At 45.4% G+C, this 23,817-nt stretch overlaps 1 protein-coding gene across 1 annotated transcript in view; it reads right to left on the bottom strand.

Moving 5' to 3' along the window:
• Positions 1-23,817, bottom strand: part of ERCC6 (ERCC excision repair 6, chromatin remodeling factor) — a 921,458-nt gene that overhangs the window by 258,873 nt on the left and 638,768 nt on the right. The window contains exons 11-12 of the mRNA XM_069611154.1: positions 20,727-20,843; positions 7,438-7,533 (exon numbers count right to left, since the gene is read on the bottom strand). Coding sequence (XP_069467255.1) covers positions 7,438-7,533; positions 20,727-20,843 — 213 coding nt within the window. The remainder of the gene's footprint in view (positions 1-7,437; positions 7,534-20,726; positions 20,844-23,817) is intronic.

The following is a 23,817-nucleotide window of genomic DNA, read 5'->3' as shown; positions in this document are numbered from 1 at the left end:
GTCTGGGTTCAGACTTGGCGCCGTAGGCACCAAGCTCATAGACATTACTTACCTCATGCAGACCATGCTGCAAATAAATCCAAGCCAACGTGAGGCCTGGATGGGACTATTTTACTACAGGGACTATTTTTTTACTCGGGTGTGGTCCTGGGGAACTTCTTTCCTGGGACTACTTTGGAGGCTATTTAAACCACGCCCGAACAGCAGCACATGCTTCGTGTTATTCTGCATCCAGCAGCATGACTCTCACCGTGCCTGCAGCCAGTATCCAGTCTTCTGCCACGCCCGCGTGCCTGCAGCCAGCATCCAGTCTTCTGCCACGCCCGCCTCGAATCCGGAGCTCCTAGAATAAAGAGGAAGAAAAGGACAAGGTTAGAAAACAAACTTATTTCAAATTCCTCACCTGATTCCGGATCCATTTCATCTCCCGACCTGGAAAGTACATCAGTCCTGCACGCGTCGCTTTGCCAGCTCCAGCACGGCGCCATACTCACCAGTTCTCAAAGCATCTTTCGATCCGGCACTGTCTCCATCATTTCCTCGCCGTACTCCGGCACCTAGGGGCACAAGAATAACAAGGTGAGCCAAGGGAATCAACAAATACCTCTTACCACCATAGACTTATCTGATTTACCACCGGCAGTATTATTCTCCATATCTTCATATGCCGCATCTGTAAAGAGGGAGAAAAACAACACGTTAACGCATGCAATAGTTACCGGACAGCGTTGGGTAACACCGACTCTTACCTGAACGCCAGCAGCAGCTACGAGACCTGCTTCTCACGAACTCAGTTGCAACTTAAGGAAGGGGACAAGAGTGAACATCGGGCACATTGAACTCTTTGAACTTGATACTTACCAATCCCGCCTGGGACTTCAGAGTCAATGCTTACCGGAACTCTCCCAATGCCTTCAAACCAGTGAAGTAACTGGTATCAACGCGCCCCTGCAAGACATGCAGGATGGAGAGCTCATCTTTTACAAACATAAGGTGAGGTTACTAAGGGGATATCGGAGGTGAGAGCGAGAACAGTTGGGAGGCCATCACTAAAAACCCACAGGTCGCTAATCCCTGTCCCCACTTGCAGGAAAATACTTCTTTGGGTCCAGCAGACAAGACTAGGCGGGCCATTCCAGACAGTCATCTCTGCACTACGCATCACGTTGACGGAGACCGCAGCTGTCCGGGTCCGATCGACACCCCTGTGGGGTCCAGGTGACTCAAGTCATATAAAAACGCAGTCACTGCACATAGTTTTTTTAGCACTGGGTGGCCACATACAGATCTTAGTGATATCACAGCACTATAGGTGACTTTGAAGGTACCAGTTTAGCATAAGATCATCTGGTCACATACACCTGATCTGGATTATTTACAACAACATTGCAAAATAGGCTAAGAAACATATGTCAGGTGTCTCAGAAAAAACGTAAAAGTTAAGCGCTAGCATATGATTGCTCGTGTTATCGAGTATAGTTGTCAGGGCGCTAAGAACGTATCATGGGTAAAACAACTGGGTATTTGCGCAGTGTTTGTCAGTTAGAATATCACCATACAAATGATCATGTTGGGAAATGCTCAACGTTCATGGGTCAAAGTGGACAGCAGTTTCTACTCACAGCTCAGATTTAGAGTTCAGCATCAAAGTTGAACCGCAAAGGGAGAAAGTGTTCTTTTATGCAGAGTAAGGACAGCAGTCTTCCGTAAGGTAGTAAAGGAAGTCTGGTAAGTAACGCAGCCACCTCACGGCCTGTCTGCGGACAGTCGCAGACAGGCCATTAAAAACACGGTCCTTGATGGCTTCAGGTACAACACTAGTTGCCTCAGTTATGGAAACTGAGCCACAATTAAGATTGCCTGATAATTCAACCCACGTACTTAAAAATATTCTAAATCGGATCTTAGAATATACTGTTTCTACCTCAAAAATGAAGCGTCAGATCAACAATTTGGCACAAAAAAAAGAAATCTTGCAGGATCAATGCTTTAGAAAATGTGTCATGGGCGGAAAGTCCAATCCAGTAAAAAAAAAAAAAAAAAGAATAATTTCGATGCAAATGTCTCATATGTGCGTGAAACATGTTTAGTGAAATACATGAGATTTTTTAAAGCAAAATCAAAATACTACTCAAGAGGGGGAAATTAATCGAAATGAAGATGGCATATTTTTGCCTTTTATGACAACTATGGCATTACACCCTAAATCAGGTTCAGGTCGGAAAACCTGCGAGAAAAAAGGAAACTCTATCCCTTGTCTCAGTAATAAACCAACTGAGATAATTACAGAGGTTGTAGGTCAAAGGATAGAAAAAAAGAGTCGAATGACAAAAGGGTCGAGTCAATTCGACCGAAAAAAAAGGATTGCATATTTTTTTTTTTGGGGGGGGGGGTCCACCATGAGCTTGGTGAAGACCCTCGGGGTGGAGGTCAATCCGAACGGCAGGACCCAAAACTGAAAGTGCGAGTCGCCAACCGCGAACCTCAGGTATTTCTTGTGCTTTGGATGGATCGGCACATGAAAATAAGCGTCCTTGAGGTTGAGAGACACCAACCAGTCCTGAAGTTGAAGGGCCTGGAGGACTTGAGAAAGAGTAACCATCTTGAACTTGTCCTTCCTGAGGAGTTTGTTCAAACCGCGCAAGTCCATGATGGGTCTCAATCCCCCTTCTTTCTTCGAAATCAAAACATAAGGGGAATACCATCCCTTGTTCCTCTCCGCTACAGGCACCAGTTCTATGGCCCCTTTCTCCAGCAGGAATTGAATTTCCTGCGCAAGGAGCGGATCCGGACTCTTCTAAGAGAGATTCCCTGGTGGATTGTCGTGAGGCCTCTGCCGGAAAGGAAGACAGTAGTTGTGGGCTATGATCTCCAGAACCCACACATCTGAAGTAATTCTGAAGTAATGGCACAACACTCTATAAGATGCTGCGCCAGCCTTCCCCCAACCGGCGAACCAGCCGGTTGGGGGAAGGCTGCGGCACTGCCTGAGGGCAAAGAGGCAACTGCCCGAGCGGCCTTGGCACCTCAAGTACCCTGTTTTCCACCTCTGACACTCCTACGGTGGCCCCTTTGACTAGCAGCCCAACAACTACGCTGCAGCTTTGGAGGTCTGCAACCTCTCATGGCTCTCGTTAGCCTTGCTGCCAAAAAGATGTTCACCATCATGTTGAGGAGCCGAGCTTGCACATAAGGAGCAAACCCCGACTTACACAGGTTTGTTTGGTTGCGGATTACGGTGCTTGCCGCCATGGACCGGCTGATGCAATCAACCATGTCCAGACCCGACTGAACGGACTCGCACATGGCGTTCTTGCCATCCTGCACAATAACAAGAACACCATCCCGCTCCTCCCCTTCGGGAATATGATCAGCCGCTAAGGAGATACAGTTCCACAGAGTGTGCATGAAACGGGACAAGGCACAAACGGAGTTGGCAGCCTGAAGCGCCATACCCCCAGAAGAAAACACCTTCGCACAGCCGTCAAAACGTTTGTCGTGCCTATCAGGAGGGATGGTAGGGTACGATGCCTGCTTTGCGCGGGCCGTAGCCGACTGCACCACCAAAGTTGGTGGACCTTGGTCGAGGATATCAGTCAGATCATCCTGCTGAAAATCCCCAGGGGGGGCAGACCACCCCAGGTAATCCGTGACCCTCGACATCAGGTGCCGGTAAGAGGAGTCGGCATGCGAGTCGGCATGCGTGCCAGGCTCAGGCCTACCAAACTCCACCTCCAGTGAGGTACCCAGCCTACTGGCGTCGTGCAACGAATGGCGCAGGTCCTCAAGCTGGCTGTGACCAGAATGGAGGCCATCAGGAACCTCTGCAGGAACCTCACCTTCCTCAGACCCCTCATCCACCTCAGAAATATAATCCAAAGGCTGGAAAGAGGGTACAGAAAAAGGAACAAAGACATGTTTAGCCTTGGCCCGAGCCTTTCTGGGGGGTTCCACCGTGCTACAGGGTACCCCCGACAAAGCCGCTGCGAAAGGCGTCAACGGAATCGGCATCAACGTCGAGCGCGGCGCCGACACAGGCCTCGAGGACGAAGCCCCGACCGTGTCTCTGGACAGCCTGGGCGTCGATGGCGTCAACGACTTCCTCAGAGGCGGAGCCTCGAGAGAGTCCGTCGACGACCTTGGCGCCGCCAGCGTCGATGTCTTCTTCGAAGACTTGACAGGTTCTCGCGGTCTCGAGGGCGTCGAGGACCGGGACCTGGAACGGGCATGCCTAGAGTGACCATCCTTGCCCGACCGGGACCTCGAAGGCACCCAGTGGTCACGGCGACTGCTCGAGCCTGAAGGCGGACGAGCAGTGTCTCTAGTATGGCTACGGCCGGCGTCCTCAGACGCCGCGGACGGACCGGAGCCCTGCGATTGAGAAATCGCCAACATCTCCTTTCGGTAGGAATCCCATTCCTCAGGAGTGGAATGCTTGTTGGGACAAGCAACCCGCCGACAGGCAGAGTCCTCGGACGGGGAAGGCGACCTGTGACGGTGCTTCCTGGAGTGCCTCGAAGAGGCTGAGGAATGGCGGACTGACTCTCAGACCGGGAACCCCCGGACTCACGACGACGATTAGGAGAGTCGCCCCTCGAATCATCCGGCGAAAGACCAGTGGAACGCGACTTCCGGGGCATGGCCACCTTACCGACCGACAGCTTCTTCTTACGCTCCCGAAAGGCCTTCGATGTGAGCCATTGGCAGTCGACAGAGTCATCCGTATCATGGTCCTCCCCGAGGCACCATAGGCAAGCGTTGTGTCCATCAGCGACATCTTGGACCTGCACACCAGACACTTCTTAAACCCGGACTGCGGGGTGGAAGAAGCCAAAGACATCATACAATATGCAGAACTGAAAGAACAGGATTCAGTAGAATCGAGGCGCGCCTAGATCTCTGAAGCGAACACGTTTGCGGAAAAACCGGAACTGAGGCTACGGGCGTCGTGCGTCCTACTTTTAACATCCGGTGACGTCGGCTCGGGGGCAGCGTATCAACGTCATCGACGCAGAAAGATTTTCCGAAGCAGCACAGCTGTGGCGATTACTCTCATAGATATGGAATACATCGGAGGACCCAATCCCCTCGAAGTATAGTTCTTAATAGTAATGTACTATTGGAATGTAAGCCGGTCCGATAGCACAGAGAGTAGAGCGCTTGCTTTGACATCTGTGCAGAGCCTGCTGATGCAGGTTCAAATCCTGGCAGGGAGGGTCAAACTCAGCCTTTCATACTTCCGAGGTCGATAAACGAGCACCACACACTGTGTGTAATAATAAGCAGCGCTCAGATGCCTGAGAGTTTGTAGCGCTTAATAAATGCTAAATTATTATTATTATTACCTTATTTCCAGTTTCACCACTGGAGATCGTTGCAAATGTTTAATCCTGTGCAGTTCCTTTTGTTGTCCACTGGAGGCTTATCATTTTTGGTTTCCGGTTACTCGCGTCTGCCAAATTTTGTCATCATTGTTTCCTGCCACGGTTTCCGATGAAGACGTCCTTTCGCTCCTCATGGGTTTGGATACTTAGGGAACTTGTTTTTTTATTACTTTGTCGGATGGATCTTTTTCCTGGAACCTTTCGAATGAATTATTTGTACACTGTTGGTATCGCTGGATTACTTTGGGACCATGGTTATTTTTAATTTAATCATTAGATTTTGGAATGCTTTCTTTGGACCGCAGGATTACTTTTGGGAACATGGATCTTTTCCCATTTTCTGATTCTTTGGGGGAATCTTTGGATTTTTTAATGTTTTCTATGTTTTGGGAACATGGTCTGTTTTTTTTTTCATGGAATCTGTGTATTTTGAAATGCTTTCTCTGGATACTTTGTTTGGATCGCTGGCTTACATTTGGTAAATTGGATTTCATCCTGCCAGTATGGATGTCCATTTATTCAGGATTTTGGATCAGTTTACAGGATATGGTTCTTGGATTGGTCTATTTCTTCTCGGAAATGGGAAAAGAAATGTACTTTTCAAATTATACCGCAAAGTTTGTTAAGTAAAAGGGGAAGTTCACAAAAAAATGGTATTGTCTCAAAAGATGGGCCATAATAAAAAACATATATAACAAATATTTTTAAAGAAAGTTCCTATGTACAATTTTGAGGAAAGGAGGCTCAAAGTCAAAAATGTCGAGCACCAGGAGGCATCCATTTTGTGAAATGAATGAAACTCCTGTGCTTGTGTTAAGCTCTGCTCTTATGGCAATAATGAAGCAAAAAAACCCTACTGGGAGCTTTTGCTTTTTACAGCCGGAGAGCAGAGAATGTCGTCAGGCTTCTTCCTGCCCTCTGCTGCTGGTGAGTGCTGCTTTTTATCCTGCCTTCCCAGGCTCCCCTGAGCTGGGGGCGCCCGGGAAACAAAGCGAAAGTCCAGGCAATTATAAATACGACAGCTCAGGGGAGCCCGGGAGAATTAAATAGAATGTACTGTCAATTATAAATACAACGTTGTTGTATTTATGATTGCTGTGCCTTTCGAGCTGGGGGAGCACGGGAGACTTAAAAAGAAAGGCACAGCAATCATGCTGCTCCTTTTTTTGCAAGTCTCCAGGGCTCCTCCCAGCCTGGGGGAGCCTGGGAGACTTGAAAAGAAAGTCCAAGAAATTATGAATACTTTGGTGGTCGCCGGCAGAGTATTCATAATTGGTGCAACTTTAGTTTTCAGTTTCCAATGCTCGGGAAACTAGAAAAGAAAGTCACAGCAATTATGAAAACTTCGCCGGCGGTCGGCAACTTATTTATAATTGATGTGCCTTTCATTTTACATTTTTTGTGCTTCTGTGGGCTTTGGGAGCAAAGAAAACGTAAAATGAAAGTCAAGGCAATTACTGTGGCAGACTCCTGTCTTCATGTTAAGCTCTTCTCTCTTGCAGCAGTAAACAAAGGCTCACAGTAGGGGGCTTTTGCTTGATTATTGCAGCAAGAGCAAGCAGAGCTTAACATGAACAGAGGAGGCTGCTTCATTTCACAAAAATCGATGTCCCAATGCCAGAACTTTGAGCCTCATTGCCTCAAAATTTAAACACCGGAACTTTCTTAAAAAATATTTTTTATATATATTTTTGATTATGGCCCATCTTTTGAGACAATAACATTTTTGAGTGAACTTCCCCTTAAACAAATGTGCATTTGTATGCACGATGCAGGTTGTGTCCGAGCTGATGGCAGCAGTATTTATTTTTTTAACTATATAATTTCCAACTCCACCGTTTCAATAGGGATGCACTGAAAATTATACCTCTGTTATTTCACCACTATTTTTTGTTTTTTCGGTATTTGTGGAACGATAAAATCACATATAACCATCCCATTTCTACCTTTCCCTCTCCTCACCACTGCATCTCCATTTTAGATCCACAGTACACTGCCAGTCAATCATTATTCCACTGCATAGACATTTCTATTCTCTTTCGATCACACTCACCATCATGTCTCCATTCAGGATCCTGTAAACCTCTTTCGAATCTATATATGACTGGTAGACTTCCCGCTGCTCCTCAGTCAGGCGGCAGAAAAGCACCTGTAAGGAGAAAGCAAACAAACTTTCAAAAACCTGGAACCAAGAACCAACGAGATGGCCTGGGCAGACTCAAAAAAGTACCATAAAAGTAGAAGACATCAACAAACCAACCAACCCGCGGTCAAATGAAAAGTAGAGATCAAGAGAAAAAGTAATTCATGAATCTTTCTGCTTTACATTTTCCTAGCTTATTCTCAAGAAAATAGGATTGCAATTGTAATTGCCATTACCCAGGCTGCCATCCAAAAGGATATAAACCCTTGTTGGTGCTGTAACCCTTGGGCTGGTGGGGCCAACCAGTTTAGACCCCTGCACTCCAATGTCTGCCATCTGGATGCTTTATTAGTGGCTGTTGGCTGGCCAGCTCCGTCGAGGGCATCTGCTGCTACTGTTACGAGTTTTAACTTGGAACTCTGCAGTTCTTCAGTTTGTGGTCAAAGAACAGTCCTTCTGCAGCTGCTGCTTTTTGCTTGAAAAGGGGCCTTGTCGGAGCAGTTTGTCTTCAACACATGATTTGCCTGCAGACGCCTGAGCACAGATTCTTCACGGCTGTCCACTTCCATTATGTCCTAAGGGTCTCCCGTCATTGTGAGACTCGTGGTGGTCTGAATCTCGGGGCTCTGGGGTCATTAGGCTACAAAGCTTCAGGGACCCACTTGCAGAGTTTGGAACTGCAAACGAGATAGAGTCAATCCCGACGCAGAAAACGGCCACTGCACCCACAGCCCCTGGATCCCCTACAAGCAGACCAATAATAGAAGAGAGCCCAGTGAATAGAGGAACCCTAGGGGTGGTTTCTAGTGAAAACAGAGTAAAAGGGACAAGCGTGCATACCTATTTCCAACCACCACCATGGGGTTACTATTATGGGGAACAGGAAAGACACTGATGTCTAGCCAAACCCAGTGAAGGTAGTGTGCAGAGCAGTATGGCTTAGACTTGGGAGGGGTGCGAGGGTAGTTTATGGCTACAATGAGACACAAGCAGAGAACTACAATAATTCCAGCTAGACAGAAGAATACGAACATATACAGTTATTAGGCCTTTAAGATATACTCTAAGGAATTGAAAAATTCAAATCAGTATTGTCACACAACTACTATCATATACAAATTCATTCACCACCACCACCACACTTTACCTTTATAAACAGTTGTGCAATAATTAGCAAAGTGAGAGGTAACACTGTACATAACTGTGTGTGGTAAGGTAAGTGAGAAACAGCACATTTTCCAACCAGTAAAAACAGAAAAGTAATTTATGTAGAACACCCATAGATCAATCAAGGACAAGGTCCCTAGTACCGAATAAGACCAGCCCCAAGACACACTGTTCAAGTAGGTTTTGTCATGGATTGCGACAACAGCTACCCCAAAGGCTGCAGGCAAGTGCTCTAAAAGGTAAGTAAAGTTCAGAAAGATGCGTCTTCCAATTCCACCACACTACGGAAGGCTCGGGAGATCCTTGACCAGACCACCACGACTTAAGCCAGGAAAGGGAGAGCTAGGGGTGAGTACTTCATGCCCATGTAAACCAAGGGTGAGGGGACTGGAATAAGTGTGCAATTTAGAACCTTACTCAGACATCATCAGCAACCACGTCGTGGGATCCAGACTCTGCTGGGCCCACCTACTTCTAGGCTTTGTGCAGTTAAAGGAGGTCCAATGGCTGCGTGTGCAGAGGCCACGTTCGCTGTCGGGAATGGGCTTGGCTATTCTGCGTTTCCAGGTTCTGGTGATACGGTTCCAAAGACTGAACAGATGGACATCCTTGGCACAATAGGATACGGATCTCCATGGGACAGGTAATCTCAGAAGGACTCCAGGACACAAAAAGGTGGGATTTAGCAGGAGTCCCCATGGCCAGGCAGCGACACATGCTCTTTCTGGTCCAAACAAGGAGCAGGCCATGCACGGTTTCTTTTCATCAAGTAAGCTTGAAACTGCAGGAGCAGGCGTCTTGCTACACAAGCTGACAATCCAAGAAGTTCCAAAGATGCACTTGGAGCGGTAGCAGCTGCAGCAAGGTGGCCCACGAGAGAACTGGTCAGTCCATCAGGTTCAGGGACCCTTCCCAAGACTCAGTAGGCACATATCCTCAAGCCGGGTTCGAGAGAGGTTGTTGCCAGCAGACCAAGGGTAGAAGTACTGATGAGGGCCTTCTTGAGATATGGACAGAGGAGTAGGGCTTTGCCCAGACTTGGTTGGAGGCAATGCTGGTCAGCTACAACGGTTGTCTTCGATCTTCCGTGGGCTGCATTTCTTCGTAGGGGTCTTGGCTTCAATGGGGATTGGAAGAATTGCAGCAGCAGTGCTTTTATCCAGGATTTGGACTGGAGCTGCCACATCTGCACCATTAAAACTGCCAGGGACTGTCCAATCATGAACGGACACTGGCTGCACATTTTGCCCAGCAACAGACACTGTGGTTTGGATGTGGATGTGGACTGGGTCCAGACAGACAGTCCAGACAGACAGCCCCCACATCCAACCCCATTCAAAGACTGCCACTGTGCACAGGAATGAAGGTGTTTTGCCCAGGATAGGGACTTCTAAATATGGCAATTCTAGATCAGAGAGGTCAGGAAGAAGGCCAAAGTACAAAATGGCCAAAGGACAGGCGAAAATCTCATAGCTATGCCATGTGTGGTAATGTTTATTGCTTTATGCCGTAAATTGCAAAAGTGCAGGAGTACAAATTAAAAAACATGGTAGAAAAATATTTGCTGCCAAGAGCCCATCCTGGACACATTGCTATTGCAACCCCACCATTTCAAAAGAAAAGGCTTTAGGGATACAAAGTAGCCTAACCTCAGTTCAATTTAAGTTGATGTTTCCAGCTTTAAAAATACAATAAATTCACCAAGGGAAGCAGTCTCCCAGTACTTCAGGACTGATCAGTTTCCCCCTAAAGAGTGAGCAAAAAACAAGGGAACTAATGCTAGGGGGGCCTTACTTACCACCCAAATATCAGGTCAGCAAGCAAACCATAGCGAAAAGATGGGATTCCCTTAAGAGCCTATGGGAGGAAGGTTTGCAAAAAGAAAATCTTTCCTCCCTCTTCTTGCAAATTTTATTTCGACAAACATATGCCATGAAAGTAATAATCGTAATACAACATAGAAAACTAGATTGTTGCCAGTTAAAAACAATACAACTATCAGCAATAAAAACATACACAGCTTATGTGCAAATTGCAAAATTCAATGAAAACATCAACACAACATATAATCAGGATGCCATCCATCATCACGATCTAGAGACTGCAATCTTCAAATTTGCTAAAGGACCATCCCCACAAAGCCATAGACCTGGCTAAAGGGAGAACCAAAGTCATTGAGCTCAACAAGGGAAGCAATGTAGTATTTCCTTAATCTCATGGCACCCTTTAGATAAGAGCCATGCCAGATAATAGGATTCGAGCTGCAATAAGAAGGGAAGGGCAGAGCGGCCCTGGACAAATTTATGTCACCGAAGAACGAGCACGATTGGGCGCTTCCGGATGGACAAATACAAAGGACAAAACATCACAAAATGTAAAATGTCCTCTAGATAATAGTCACAGTGAGGACAGCTGGCTGAGCCTGGAAAGCCCCTCCATTTAACAGTATCAGCTCTTAAATTCAGGAAATTAAAACGCGCCATAGTAAGTACCAGCAATCAGAGATTTGGTCACCAAAGGTAAGATAGGGTTGAATAGAATCCAAAGGGCCAATCATCGCCAACTTTCTGTTCGCAAAATGTTGCAAAGCGCTGGCTTCATGGGCTTCCTTGGTGTGGGCAACAAACATTTTATGTACCCATTTTTACACTCAACCCTGACTATCCTACTTGGAGGGATGAGTGACGGAATATTTAATTTTGTCAGCTAAGCATTAATATAACAACCAGGGGATTTTTTTTCCAACCATTGTCCCACATGATAGCCCTTAATATGTTCTGCGTCAACGACGCTCTGGGATTTGTCCAAATCTGGAGCCAAAATAAGAGGGGCTAAAAGCCAATGATCTTCCACGGCTCCAAGCCCCAATTCAGAATGTATTGAAAAAGTCGGGGCAGAACTTGCCAGGTCCAAATGCAACATAATTGGTTACCACCTTTGTTTGTGCCTCAGACTTTCAAAATCATTCCCAGAGGCTGGCCAGAGCACAGCTTTAAAACAAGAACCAGCACCCAGAGATTGACCCAGGTATAACTCTTGTTTCCTTATGTGGGCTGTACCAGAAACCGTTGGGGAGAACGGATTACCTAAATAATCAAACTCAAACACCCTGGGTATAACCGCGCCATTACTCAATATGAGACGCATTCTGATGGGCTTCCTGCCTGGACCGAAGGACCTCACCACTGATTTGGCAGTGTTCATTTTCAAATCCAGCCACTTCATAACGTTTGTGTATTCCGTAATCAACCTCTGGAGAGCGTTTGGGATCCGGGCGATCAAAACAGTATCATCAGCACAAGCCAATAATAGCAAGGCCCTGGATCCCACCTTCAAATATTTCACTCCGGACTCCACCAAGGCCTGATGCAAGCCATTAATATAGGGAGTAAAATTGACAGGGGCTAGTACACAGGCCTGACACTCCCAGATTAGCGTCAAAAAGGGTAGTGCATTGGCCCCAGTCACCACAAGGCAATACATGAACAGGACCACCATCCACAACTTTGTGTGATTGACAGTGTCAAAACCAGTGCTCAGGTTCATGAAGGCCAAGAACACAGGCTCCCTCTTGACAAACACTGATTTGGCTATAAGGAGGTAAAGGTTTGCAGCCTGCTCTGCCGTTCACACTCCCGGTCTGAAGCCCAACTGAATATCTGCCAATATATGACTCGCAGAGATCCACTTTTCTAACCCTCCTAAAACCACTCTCCCAAATATCTTGAAGGACGTATCCAGCAATGATATGGTCTGCAAGCCATTGGACTGGCCTTATTTCCCTTTTTAAATATGTGAAATATAGTGGCCAGTTTCCACAAAGGGAGTAGTTTCCCTGTAACCAAAATAGTATTAATTCTACATGTAAGCAAGGGCACCCACAATTCTTCGCAGGCTTAGAAAAAGTCTGTGAGGACCACATCCGGACCAGGAGTGTGCTATGAAATGGCCAGCAAGACCTCAATTAATGAAACAATTAGCCAGGTGGTGGGAACATAAGGCTCCACATCATCAGGCTGGCCCATGTACAAGAATGAAAAATGTTCAACCCAGGCCACTGCCTGAACAAACGTCCCAGTAACATTATTCACAATCTTATATTTTTGCAAGTGGTCACAAACTCCCAAACCTCTAGAGTTGCTGGTCTCAACAGCCCTAAGCAAAGAGCTCCAAGCATCAATTTCAAGCTTGCCTTGCCTACATGTTATGGCCATCCCATAATCCGCTCTGGCTTGAATAACGTCATGCTTGGTCTTTCCTAACACACAAGTGAACCTTTCCTTTTATACAGCTCCTCTGGGGAGGAGGAGCAATTCCTGCTCAGACTTCACACATCAGCACTAGTCGCAGATTGCTGAGAGAGGTGACAGAGCATATGCAATGTTCGGCATCAAAAAGGAACACGTACATGGGATGCCCACTTTGAAGCCTGTCACATTTGGTACTGACCCATGGCAGCAGAAAAACAAAGACAAAGAACCAAAAACAATTTAAAGGAAAATCCTGCATCACCTATTTTTATTGGGAAAAATGATTTTGGACCAGAGCCCCACATGCTCCAATAATACATCTCTATATAAATAAACTCTGGAAGGCTAAAGAAAAGAAAACTGAACCCGAAAATTAAAGGAGGATAAGGCTAAAAAGAGTATTCCCTTGACTAAAAGGCTCAACTAGCAGTTGGGCTAATGGTGACTGCCTTTGTAATAGGGAACAAGGAGGGATGATGAGGATCTGTTGACTGAAAGGCTGAATTTACTGGTGACTGTCTTTACGGTAGGGACCAGGGTGGTTGAAAGGGATCCCTTGAGTGCAAAGGTTGCACACTGTCTAGATTCCAAACCTTTCTAGCAAGAACAGGTTTCAAGGACAACCTTGTTGCAGGGTTGAGGGCTCCAAACATGCTTGGAAACAGGGGGAGGAAGGAAAAGCTTGATGTATTCCTGTATATGTGAGAAATCAAAATGTAGAAAGAACACAAGAGTACATCAGGTACATGAATTGGATTCCTGTGTCACTTTAGAGAGTACATCGAAATGTGTTCTTTTTTACTTTACATCTGCCTTGATTCGTCATAAATTTGATGTTTAATTGTGAATACAATATTTAATCTGAACAGATGTAAATCTATGTAGTCCCAATTTAATCCAACACACCCAACTAAGAAGGACATTTTGAACAGGTTTAACAAGCCTACTGTTTAGCTTCAAAATATAGAGGGCATGGGTTCATATGCATCTATCTTAAGCACCTGTTACCACCACCTCAGCTGAGCATTAGTTGCAGTGCACCCTGTGACATGGCAATAATTACTAGAGAACAAAATCAGGCCCCTCTCTTCCTAAGCAAAATCTGTGCCTCTGGGACTAAAGAAAACTATTTACTAGGATGAGTTACTGCTTCTCGAGTCACTGATGGAGTTTTCTTTTTTAGGCTTAAAAAAGACAGACATTTGAGTTCTACCTTCTAGTAAACCGAAGTCTATGATTTCAATAGATCGCTTGTGAGGTGTAAGAAGGGTACAGGGAAAAGGGGAAAATGCACAGGGCATACGAGTCCAGACTTAACAGGCTTGGCCTACCGAATAGTTCAGACACTATATAAAAAGAGGAAATAGAGACAGTAGCAAGCATTCTGTGGCTCGTGCTACAGCAGTTTCAATAAGATTTCAATAAAGGCTATAGGCAGACTGCGGTCTGCCCTTCGAAGAAGGAAGCAGAGAGAGATATGAAATAAAGTTCATCAAACACCCAAAGAAACCCTTCACTGTGCGGGGTGCAGTGAAGTCTATGCTGCAAAGTAACAAGAAACTGACAGAAATGAATATAAATGTTTCTGTCCCATTACCAGACCATACTACCAGATAACAATAGAAGTCTGAAGTCTTTACCCAGATGAAACTTTGCATCTTGGCCTTTTGGCAAACTCCCAGGAATGATTTCTTTCCAGTAAGGAAACAGTAGAATTGGAAACTGCATGGATATTAGCTTAAAGAAGCATTTTCCATTTGCCTTGGGAAAAGAGCTTAAGGCCCCATTGATTGATGCTTACTAGTTAGCTCTGCACTTTCTTCAAGCCAGCCCGCACATTCCAGCATGGTTCTAGTCATTAGAGGCGCAAAGCAGTAGAACATTCTTAGCTGCACACATACCAGCATGCCAACATCCAATAACACTCCGTTGCACTGTACTTGTGAGTAGTTTGAGATCCATTTTGCAGCCATCATGATTATTTCCAGTGTCCTCTAGTCAGGGGTGTAAAGAGATCTATACTAAGAGAGAAAACAGAGTGGCCACCTAGTTAGACCAACACGTTTTCAATATGTAATGTAGCTCAGACATCACTCTAAGGAAGGGATGAGCTGACAGCTAAACAGTCCGGCCCAATAGACTGCACAAAAGAAGAGTACACAGATATACTGAAAGGTATATGGACTTCATTGTAGTAATACACACAAGCAACATGAAGTTCACATAAGTGCTGGGCTATATGTGACAGCTTGGCAGTATAGCATATAAACATTAAAAGGGCCTTACAAAAGACATTTTCGACACTAAATGGCAGTACTGGGAGAATTACCTGGTGGCAAAAATATCTTGCACATTATAATATTAAAAGGAGGCGGAGAAAGGGATTCCAAGCACAGGTAAAATACATAGGCATATTCAAGAAATGATAGGCAAATGTGATGAACATTGTTCTTATCCTATCCCACACGTTTTGTGTTAGGGCAATCCTAACAAGGAATTATTAACAGACAACTGATATACAAGCAATGAAAGAGTTAAAACACATGGCCAGACCAGAATAGACATAAGGTTATTATAAACAAGGTAAAACAGAACTGGGTCAGAACAAAAAACTACGCATACAACTGTTGCATTATTCACACTTTTACTCAATGGGCAACAATGAGCTACAGTGATTTCTTTTTCAGAAATAGGGCCGGGAGTATAGCTCAGGGGCAATGCGCTCACCTTGGAAGCAAGACAATGCAGAGCAACACAGGTGCGATCCCTGGGTCCGCACTTAGAAACATCTGACTATTAAGAGCGTTATGGATAACCTATTATAAGTACTTACTATAAATATCAAATCACTGGTCCCTTTTTAAATATTCCAAACTGTCCTGAAAATTCCAGGTCCCCAACGCGCCAGGAAAAATACCATCTGGGTAATTGATTATTATGGTCCCTTTTGGTTCGTTTCCGAAGTTAACAAAGGTTTTCCCATAGAGAACAACAAGACAAACCAAATAGGCTTGATGCATTTATAGGTTAAAGCAAGGTCTGTTTCTACCCTACAGGTACAGCAGAAGGGGCAACCTACCAGAGATGACACATTAGAAGACCCCCAAAAAGAGGACCAGTCCAGGTTTTGACACCCTGCAGGCCAGGAAGTGCTGGCTGCAGAAGGAGCGAAAAGCAGATTCCAGACAATGTAAAATGAAGCAGGGGGGGGGGGACCACAGAACCCAACTACTCCTGGACGCAGGGGACCTCTAATGAAGAATACAAGGAATATATCGGTACCACACAGCCTAGCAACAAGAACTCATGGGGACTGATAGGGAAGATTCAGCACAGGAATGGCAGGATAACGGTAGGTTAGTGTGCCAAATCTCTGACAGCCTAGTAGTGGTTCAGACTTCTATATTAAAAGAGCTTGACCACATGACCCAGCACGGTTCCTGATGGACCAAAGGGGAGGCAAACAGGACAAGTGAGAGGACGACACGCAGGGCCGAAGCACCAGCATCATCCACGAAGAAGGGAGAGGAGTACAGAGGAATTCAACCAAGACTCAAGAAAAGCTCAGGAGAGCAAAGACAGGAAGCCAAAAAGCAAGAAATCATCCATAACTGAGGCAACCCAGGATATCCCAAAATGAGTGGAGGCAGTGTAGCAGCAAGTCACTTGATCTTCAGGTCAGGACGACACCCCACCTTAAGATTCTTGGGCCAGAAGTATGTTATAGGGAGGCATCACGGTAAAGGCCAGGAAAGATGTCCCAACAAAGAACAGATTTTCGAACCAGTTAGCATGAGGGAAGAGCCTGTGATGGGTTTACACCAGCAGAGGAGAGTTAGACTGCAAGGACAAGTAGTTAGGACAGTTTTCCTGAAGTCCAGCTAAGAGCTTGGTAAACCCATACAACTGAGACAGTACAAAACTACACTCTTAGTATAAGGCTGTAGCGCCTGAGTATTTGGTAGGGTAGACAGAGCAGCCAGGCTCATATTAAGAGGGAGAGAGGGTTATAGGAAAGTACAAAGAACCTGTAGCATACAAACGGTTCAACAGAAGCATTATAAAAAATAAAGGTTTATTTTAGATACAAGTAGGCCAAGGTAAATCTTGGTAGGAAAGTAGAGTCATAAACACAATATGAAAGCACAACACAATGCTTAAAGGTACACAGACCAAAGCATCGTCCTTGTTCAGAATCACTAACAGTATTTCTAGGCAAGTCAGACATAATCATACACATTTAGAACAGAACACACCTATTAGGTGGGAGTAAAATCACAAGTTACTTTTAGCTTACTTTACAGTAAGTCAAGGGTAGAAGACCCTGTCAGTCATGCAGGGACACTCAGTTAAGAAATCACTTAGTAAAATAACCCTGTTACCAGGATACTTTTCTAAATAGTGGAACACAAATTCATGGAACGGTATTAACCCATAACTACATTCACGATAACCCTTGGGTACACTAGGTTAATAAGACCTAATGGTGTAATAAACCATTACAGATGCTTTTCAGATCAGTGGAACACAGATGGAGGTAAGCAATAACTTATTATAGGATGTCATAAGGCAGACCAAGGTTAGTAAACACCACAATACACGTATTAAGAATTGTACACAGCTATTCAAGATAAGTAAAACCCAAGGCAGACTTATTCTAGACAGGCTATACAGCAGGTCAGGGGAAGCAAGACCCAGTTGTTAAACTTATACACATAATTTCTGAAAGAAATAGGTGAGGCCAACAGCATTACGTTTGGCAAGAGGGGAACCCAATTCACAGGTGAGCAAAATAACATTATATATACTTTTCAGAATAGCAAAGCACATTCAAAAGGATAGTAAGAACTTTTGTAACTGCTCATATTTTAGAGGGACAGTTACCAAACCAAATATTTCACAAGTAAGTAACTTTTAAACACTCATCATACTCTTCAATAGCGAATCCTTTTCTTACCCAGTCCTTCCCTAGTCTATTGCATGAGTTCTTTTAGAGGCAGAAGAGCGACCCTAGTGGTCTAGGTGCCAGCTGTAGTCAGGGTGAGAAAGGGTGCAGTTGCAGGAAAAGTCAGAGTTCCTGAGGAAGTGTCTTCAAAACAAGTAAGTAGTTCACTTTAGAGTTAGTTGGGGTCCAGGAACTTCGAAGAAGACACCCTAGAGGGATTTCAGCAATGGGCCTAGGCAAACAGGATGAGAGGAATCTCAATCACATGAATCTCACCCAAAGCTTCACAGGAATCACAAAAGGCTTAAGGCAAGTAATATCCCAGTCAACACAGTACCTCAGTACAGAAGAAGAGTTTGCAGTGGGACGTCTTCAGGATCTGCAGCCAAAATCCCAGTCGATGAATTCCTTGTCGTGAAGACAGGATACTGGAAGGGAATTTGCAGCAGGGAAGGCTCCAGGCAGAGTTTCTTCGTGGCTGGATGCGGCTCTGTGGTTTTGGCGCCCTTTTTCCGGAGCCTGGAGAAGACTGAATATCCTGGTTGGAGTCGCTAATCTGGCCCAGCAATCTGGTGAGGTGACTTCGAGGACTCAAATTAAATCTCTGGAGGTCCAGCAGGATGCCCCCAATGTTTCAGCAAGATCCGAAATTCGAAAGACCATGCACCACACTCGAGGCATGGCTCGAGGTCCCAGGGTATTGAGGTATTGCAGCCCGCACAGTCACAGCATGACGTGGAGTGCCTGAAAATGCAGATCATCTTGAGTGTAGTGGATCTCACCAGGCTCTGGGTCGGGGTCCTCGTTTTCGAGAGCCCCAGGTCGATTGAAAGGAAGGGTTACAGCAGGATCTGGTTACACAGCAGGCTCTCTGATCGCTGGCAATCGCTACAGCCATCTTTTCTTCATCTTTCTCTTCGGTTTCAGCTCCAGTGGTCGACTTGTCAGCAGCTTCCAGGTTGAGTTTTTAATAGGAACTACAGCAGACCTCTGAATTCTCTCCCTGCATTTTACAGCAAGGGGCGGGCTGGCTGTCCAATCAGGACAGCCAGCCCCCACTCAGAGTTGGTTCATTTCAGGCAAGGTGAAAGACAAAAGGGAGGCAGTGTTTTGGACTCCTCCCTCGCTTCCTGCCTTCTCAGGCACCAAAGGATTCCAGCCCAAAACAAAACTTCCACTGAGGTCGTTCCTGCCTAGAATGGCAGGGGAAGACCTAAGAAACAGCAAGCACACAAGAAATGGTGAAACAAAGAAGGAGCCCACCATTTTAGCAAAATGCTGGCCCTTTTGTGCATTACTGAGGCTGAATTAACAGCCTGAGAGTAATAAAGACTAAAAAGTCGTAAAGGTAAAACCACTGCAACCAGCCATTCATGTAACTCACAATTGTAAAAAAAATGTTACCAAGTAAGAAAGAAAGGGGATACATGTTATCCCCACAGTACTCCACATAAAGGCGGGGGCTGCTGGCTCACATACAAAATGTAGAGGGGATGAAAATCCCCCTTTACTACTTGGGAACAGTAGTTCACCCAAGTATATGAAAGATAAATTAACAGTGGAGCCCAAAGGGCAACCCAGTCTAAGCCCAAAAGTTGTAGGAAACTATAACTTCAACCAGACACCATGGAGATGTATAGAAAAGTCACTCATAAAAAGAGTAAAAGACTAGGTGAGAGGGGAAAAAGATTCCCACTCACCTACGGACAGGGTAAAATAATGACCATGTCCAAGCAAAAGGTTTTGGGGTTGACACAGGTCAGGAAGATTTATCATAATTATGAAAATCTAACACAGAGGAGCCAGGGTTCAGCCAGTATGGCCATACCAGGGTCCTCGACAGCAAACCACCTTCAGCAGCAGTCTCGGAGGAGGTAAGGCACAGAATATTGGGAATGCACACGACCTTCCACTACTAAGACCTTCATGGGTGGCCTAATCACAACATCCAATCACATCACCAGCGAGCACACAAAGTTCATTCAATCAGGAAGGCCGTTACATTTTTTTTAAAAAAAAAAACAATGGCCGACCAATGGGAAGTCTAGACAACTTTAAACCAGTCTACACCAGTTTCAATGCAAACTGAGGGTGCCTAAATGGGCTTAGGGTGCACTTACGCCAGCAAAACAGTCGTTTTTGGGCATGCCCCATTGTCCATAGAGATAAAGCAATGACGCAAAACATAACGAACGGTAGTAGCGCTTAAGGAAATATATTAGTACTCTGGTGTCTACCACATAGGAGCATTATGTGGTAAATGGCTAAAACCTAAAATTACTGCTACCACAAGCCTACTCTACAACACAATTTAGGAGTGACAAAATAACTCTGGGGCCAAAATGTAATGCTTAGAAAGCAGCCCTGTCCGTGTTGCCATTTGTGCTACCAAAGTTAGCACACCAGAAAAAAAGACTCCAGTGGCAGGGAGATTTCAGCAGAAGTTCCTCCGTACACAAAATAAAAGTCAAAGTACCAAGGTAGCTAGCAAAACATGAAGGGGACCCAGAAAGATGGGAAGACAGAAGCCTAAAAATGAGATTATGCCCCCACAGTGCGTTTTCTTGGGCGGGTTTAAGAGAGCCCATGAAAATACTGGTCTCTATCTCACAATTTCTCATGCTACATGTGTTACTCTATGTTTTGTAGTGCCCTCGGGAATGTATGAAAAACCTGCTTACCATGGGACACTAGTTCTCCATCACTTGTACGGCTCATAGATGCAGATGCTCTTTGCATCTTTGTTCTCCAATTTATAGCAAACATTTATATTTTGGGTTCAATTATGCTGCAATGTTGCATATGTCATTTGTGCTACTCCCCAACATATATCTCACCTGCTCACTCTTATCTGGCAACGAGAGGCTCATCTTCACATCAGTTTTCATCCTCCGCAGGAGATAAGGGTTAATGGTGTCTCGCAACACACAGGCACATTTATAGGCCGTCTTTACCTGTAAAAAAGGACAGCAGACATTAGTGACTGTCGCAAGATTGCCCACAAATTAAAATTGTATTATGCTGCACCTGTCCCAAAGCACATATGCATCAAACAAAGGCCAATCGTGACAAAGAAGAAGCGTGACCTCAAGGTGGAGAGGGCAAGAGCCCCCACCACTACCTGTAGCCATGGCCTACTTTGTTGTGTGATCGTTGCTGCCTGCAGCCCCTCCCGCACCAAACACTGTGCTTGCCGTGCTAACCTTAATAAGGGTGAGACTTTTGAGAACTTAGTGCCTCCCTGTATGCCTACAGAGGCTTGCTCGCCTCTTCCCATCCATTTCCAGCTCCCAGCGTGCAGAGTTGTGCCTGCAATTTCATTTTTGCCAACCTGCCTGATCTGAAAATGCTGGGCGTGACGCGGCGCCAAAACGAGGCTGTTTCCGCTCCATCGCCTAGCAACTGAAGCCTATAACAGCTAGTTAGTCGTGCCGGCAGGCGGGAGCTCCGGCCAATGTAGAAGGCCAGAAAAAGGCCCGGTTTGCCTCGGGATGCCGAGGCTATTAAAGACCACATTCCTGGTCCACCGGAGCGCCTACGACACACACCGTGCACATAAACTACTTACCGCTGCCGCCTCACTCGGCATATCTTGACTGCATCTTCCCCACATGCGGCCCTTCTCATTCTGGTGCACTGCGACTTTTGGGTTTGACTCGCTCATTCTGTCACGACCTCGCGAAGCCCATGGCTCTGCTTCACCACCTTAGTCCTACCGTACCCACAATATTGCTATGGCTCACCTCATATGCAGCTAATGAAAAATTAGACCATCCAGACCAGAGATGACTTTTTCAGTTTGTAATCCTGAACTATTTATTTTTGTGACAACCTATATGTCAAATTACACAATAACAAAATATATTTATATAAAATATGGCTCTTTGAACTTAGAAAACAAACACATCCCTCCAGGCAAGCTTCATTCACAACTTCTTCATACATTCATCGCATTCACAAAAAATAGAAAACAATGATATTTTGTTCATATCACAATAGAGAGCATTTCTTCGTTTCACACTCGATTAATTTACAATGTGTCCATCTGTCAACATTCAGAGGATAGAAAAACTGTTTGTCGACATGTTTCGGTTGAGTTCTTGAAGTGGGCAATAACTTCCCTTTGTGTATTATGTTCAACCTTCTTCAGGACAAGAGACGATCGCCAATTCCGCGTGGTCTCATAGACGAGTGGGGGTGTGTGTAAGGCAAAGAGGCCTAGGTCTAAAGAATAAAGAATAAGAAAAATAAGAATGTCATCTCTGTTTCATAAAAACCCATTTCTTGAGTAACAGCTAACTACTAAGGCTGTGTGTGGACCGGCTCACCTCCTCTGATTTTTTCAGTGGCTGGCGTGTCGGTTCAATGGAGTAAATCCCGGCGTGAGAAATCTCTTTTAATGAGTTCCACGTCGTGCATCCTACAGAATGAAGGGCATATACTCTCGTAAGTTTTATGAGAGAAGTCTAACATACTGTCAAACAGAACATTAATGAATCGGTACTCACTCAGTTGATGGGCTCACAGAATAGTCAATTCATCCGAGCTGGGGGTTCGATAAGACTGCAGGGAAAGGAACAAAGTGTAAGGGCTTGCGGATAGTGCACCCTTGTGTCGCCTGACTATTATCACGATATACAACTTGCTTTAAAAATTCTATTGGGTGTCTGCTCTACGGAATAGAAACATTGTGTGAGGACCCACACTCGGGAGCCCCGAGCCTGCATATCTAGACGTCCCTGCGGAGAACTCTCAACTACTCATGGTGAATGAAACAAAATGGAGCTTACTTCTAGGTTCTCTGGAGTGAATCCCTTGGGAGAGTGTGCACGTTGCTGGTCAATCGCAAGTCACGGAGTCACGAAACTGAAACAACAATACATGGTCTCAGCATATAGACGGAGGAGCACGAACTGGCATAGGCTATGTCTACTGCTATCTACTTACTCGGTGTGACCTCAGCTCTATCCGTCGGTGTATGCATCTGTTGACGCTCCTTTGCCACTGATCGCGGCGATCCGGCGTACGTTCCGAATAGCGCCAATGAACGCGCAGTCGCTTTGAATTCTGGATAATATGCGGCTGCTCGGCATTCTGGACATAGTAGTTCCCGAACACAGGCGGAACCAAAAACTAGCTCCACATGAATACAGCGTCTAGTTACCTAACAATTGTTGGTGTGCCTATGCTAGGTGTGTGCTGAGGGATATGTCAAAGGCCACATGTGTTGTTATTTCATTTAACTCATGGAACCTCTCTTCCCATGTCGCAGGATTATGAAGAAAGGTTACTGGCGAATGTGAGAGTACCTCATAGTATCAAGTACTATTCAGGGCATTCCATTCCACCGAAATGTTTAATCCATGGCGGACCGTATCTAAAGAATAGATCCATTTCTGTTCCAGGCGGTGTAGGGCACTGGCCATATCCCCACCTCTTAATGTAGGGCATATGGTTTGTAATACAAACCACTTGATGTCTGTATCTTTGTGATGAAGTCTGTCGAAGTGATCCACCAGAGGTTTGTCGGCTGTATGGTTCCTGATACACGAGCGGTGTTCCCCAATACGTATTTTGACCTCTCGTGTGGTTTTTCCAACGTATAATAGATTGCACGGACATGAGATGATATAGATTGCGTTTTTTGTGTGGCAGTTGGTGTGATTCTTCATCGTCCATGTATTAGTCCCGTATTTGAAAATATGTTTGGTCTCAGTAAGGGGACATACGCTGCAGTTCCCGCATTTGTAGTGACCAATAATGGGAGGAAGTCCCCATTGATTCAGAATTGAGTTTTCTTTGGGTTTCTCATAATACGTGTGCACCAGCTTTTGTCGCAAGTTGCAATTTCGTTTGAATGCGAACATGGGTTTCTTAGATAATGTACCCGGGTTCTTGATTAAATCCCAGTTCTTATTAATGATCTTC

This window comes from Ambystoma mexicanum, chromosome 8 (genome assembly GCF_040938575.1).
Source record: "Ambystoma mexicanum isolate Mex_15411 chromosome 8, UKY_AmexF1_1, whole genome shotgun sequence".
Classification (NCBI taxonomy): Eukaryota; Metazoa; Chordata; class Amphibia; order Caudata; family Ambystomatidae; genus Ambystoma; species Ambystoma mexicanum.
The sequence above is the reverse complement of the archived record's forward strand: the minus strand, read 5'-3'. Positions and strand labels throughout refer to the sequence as shown.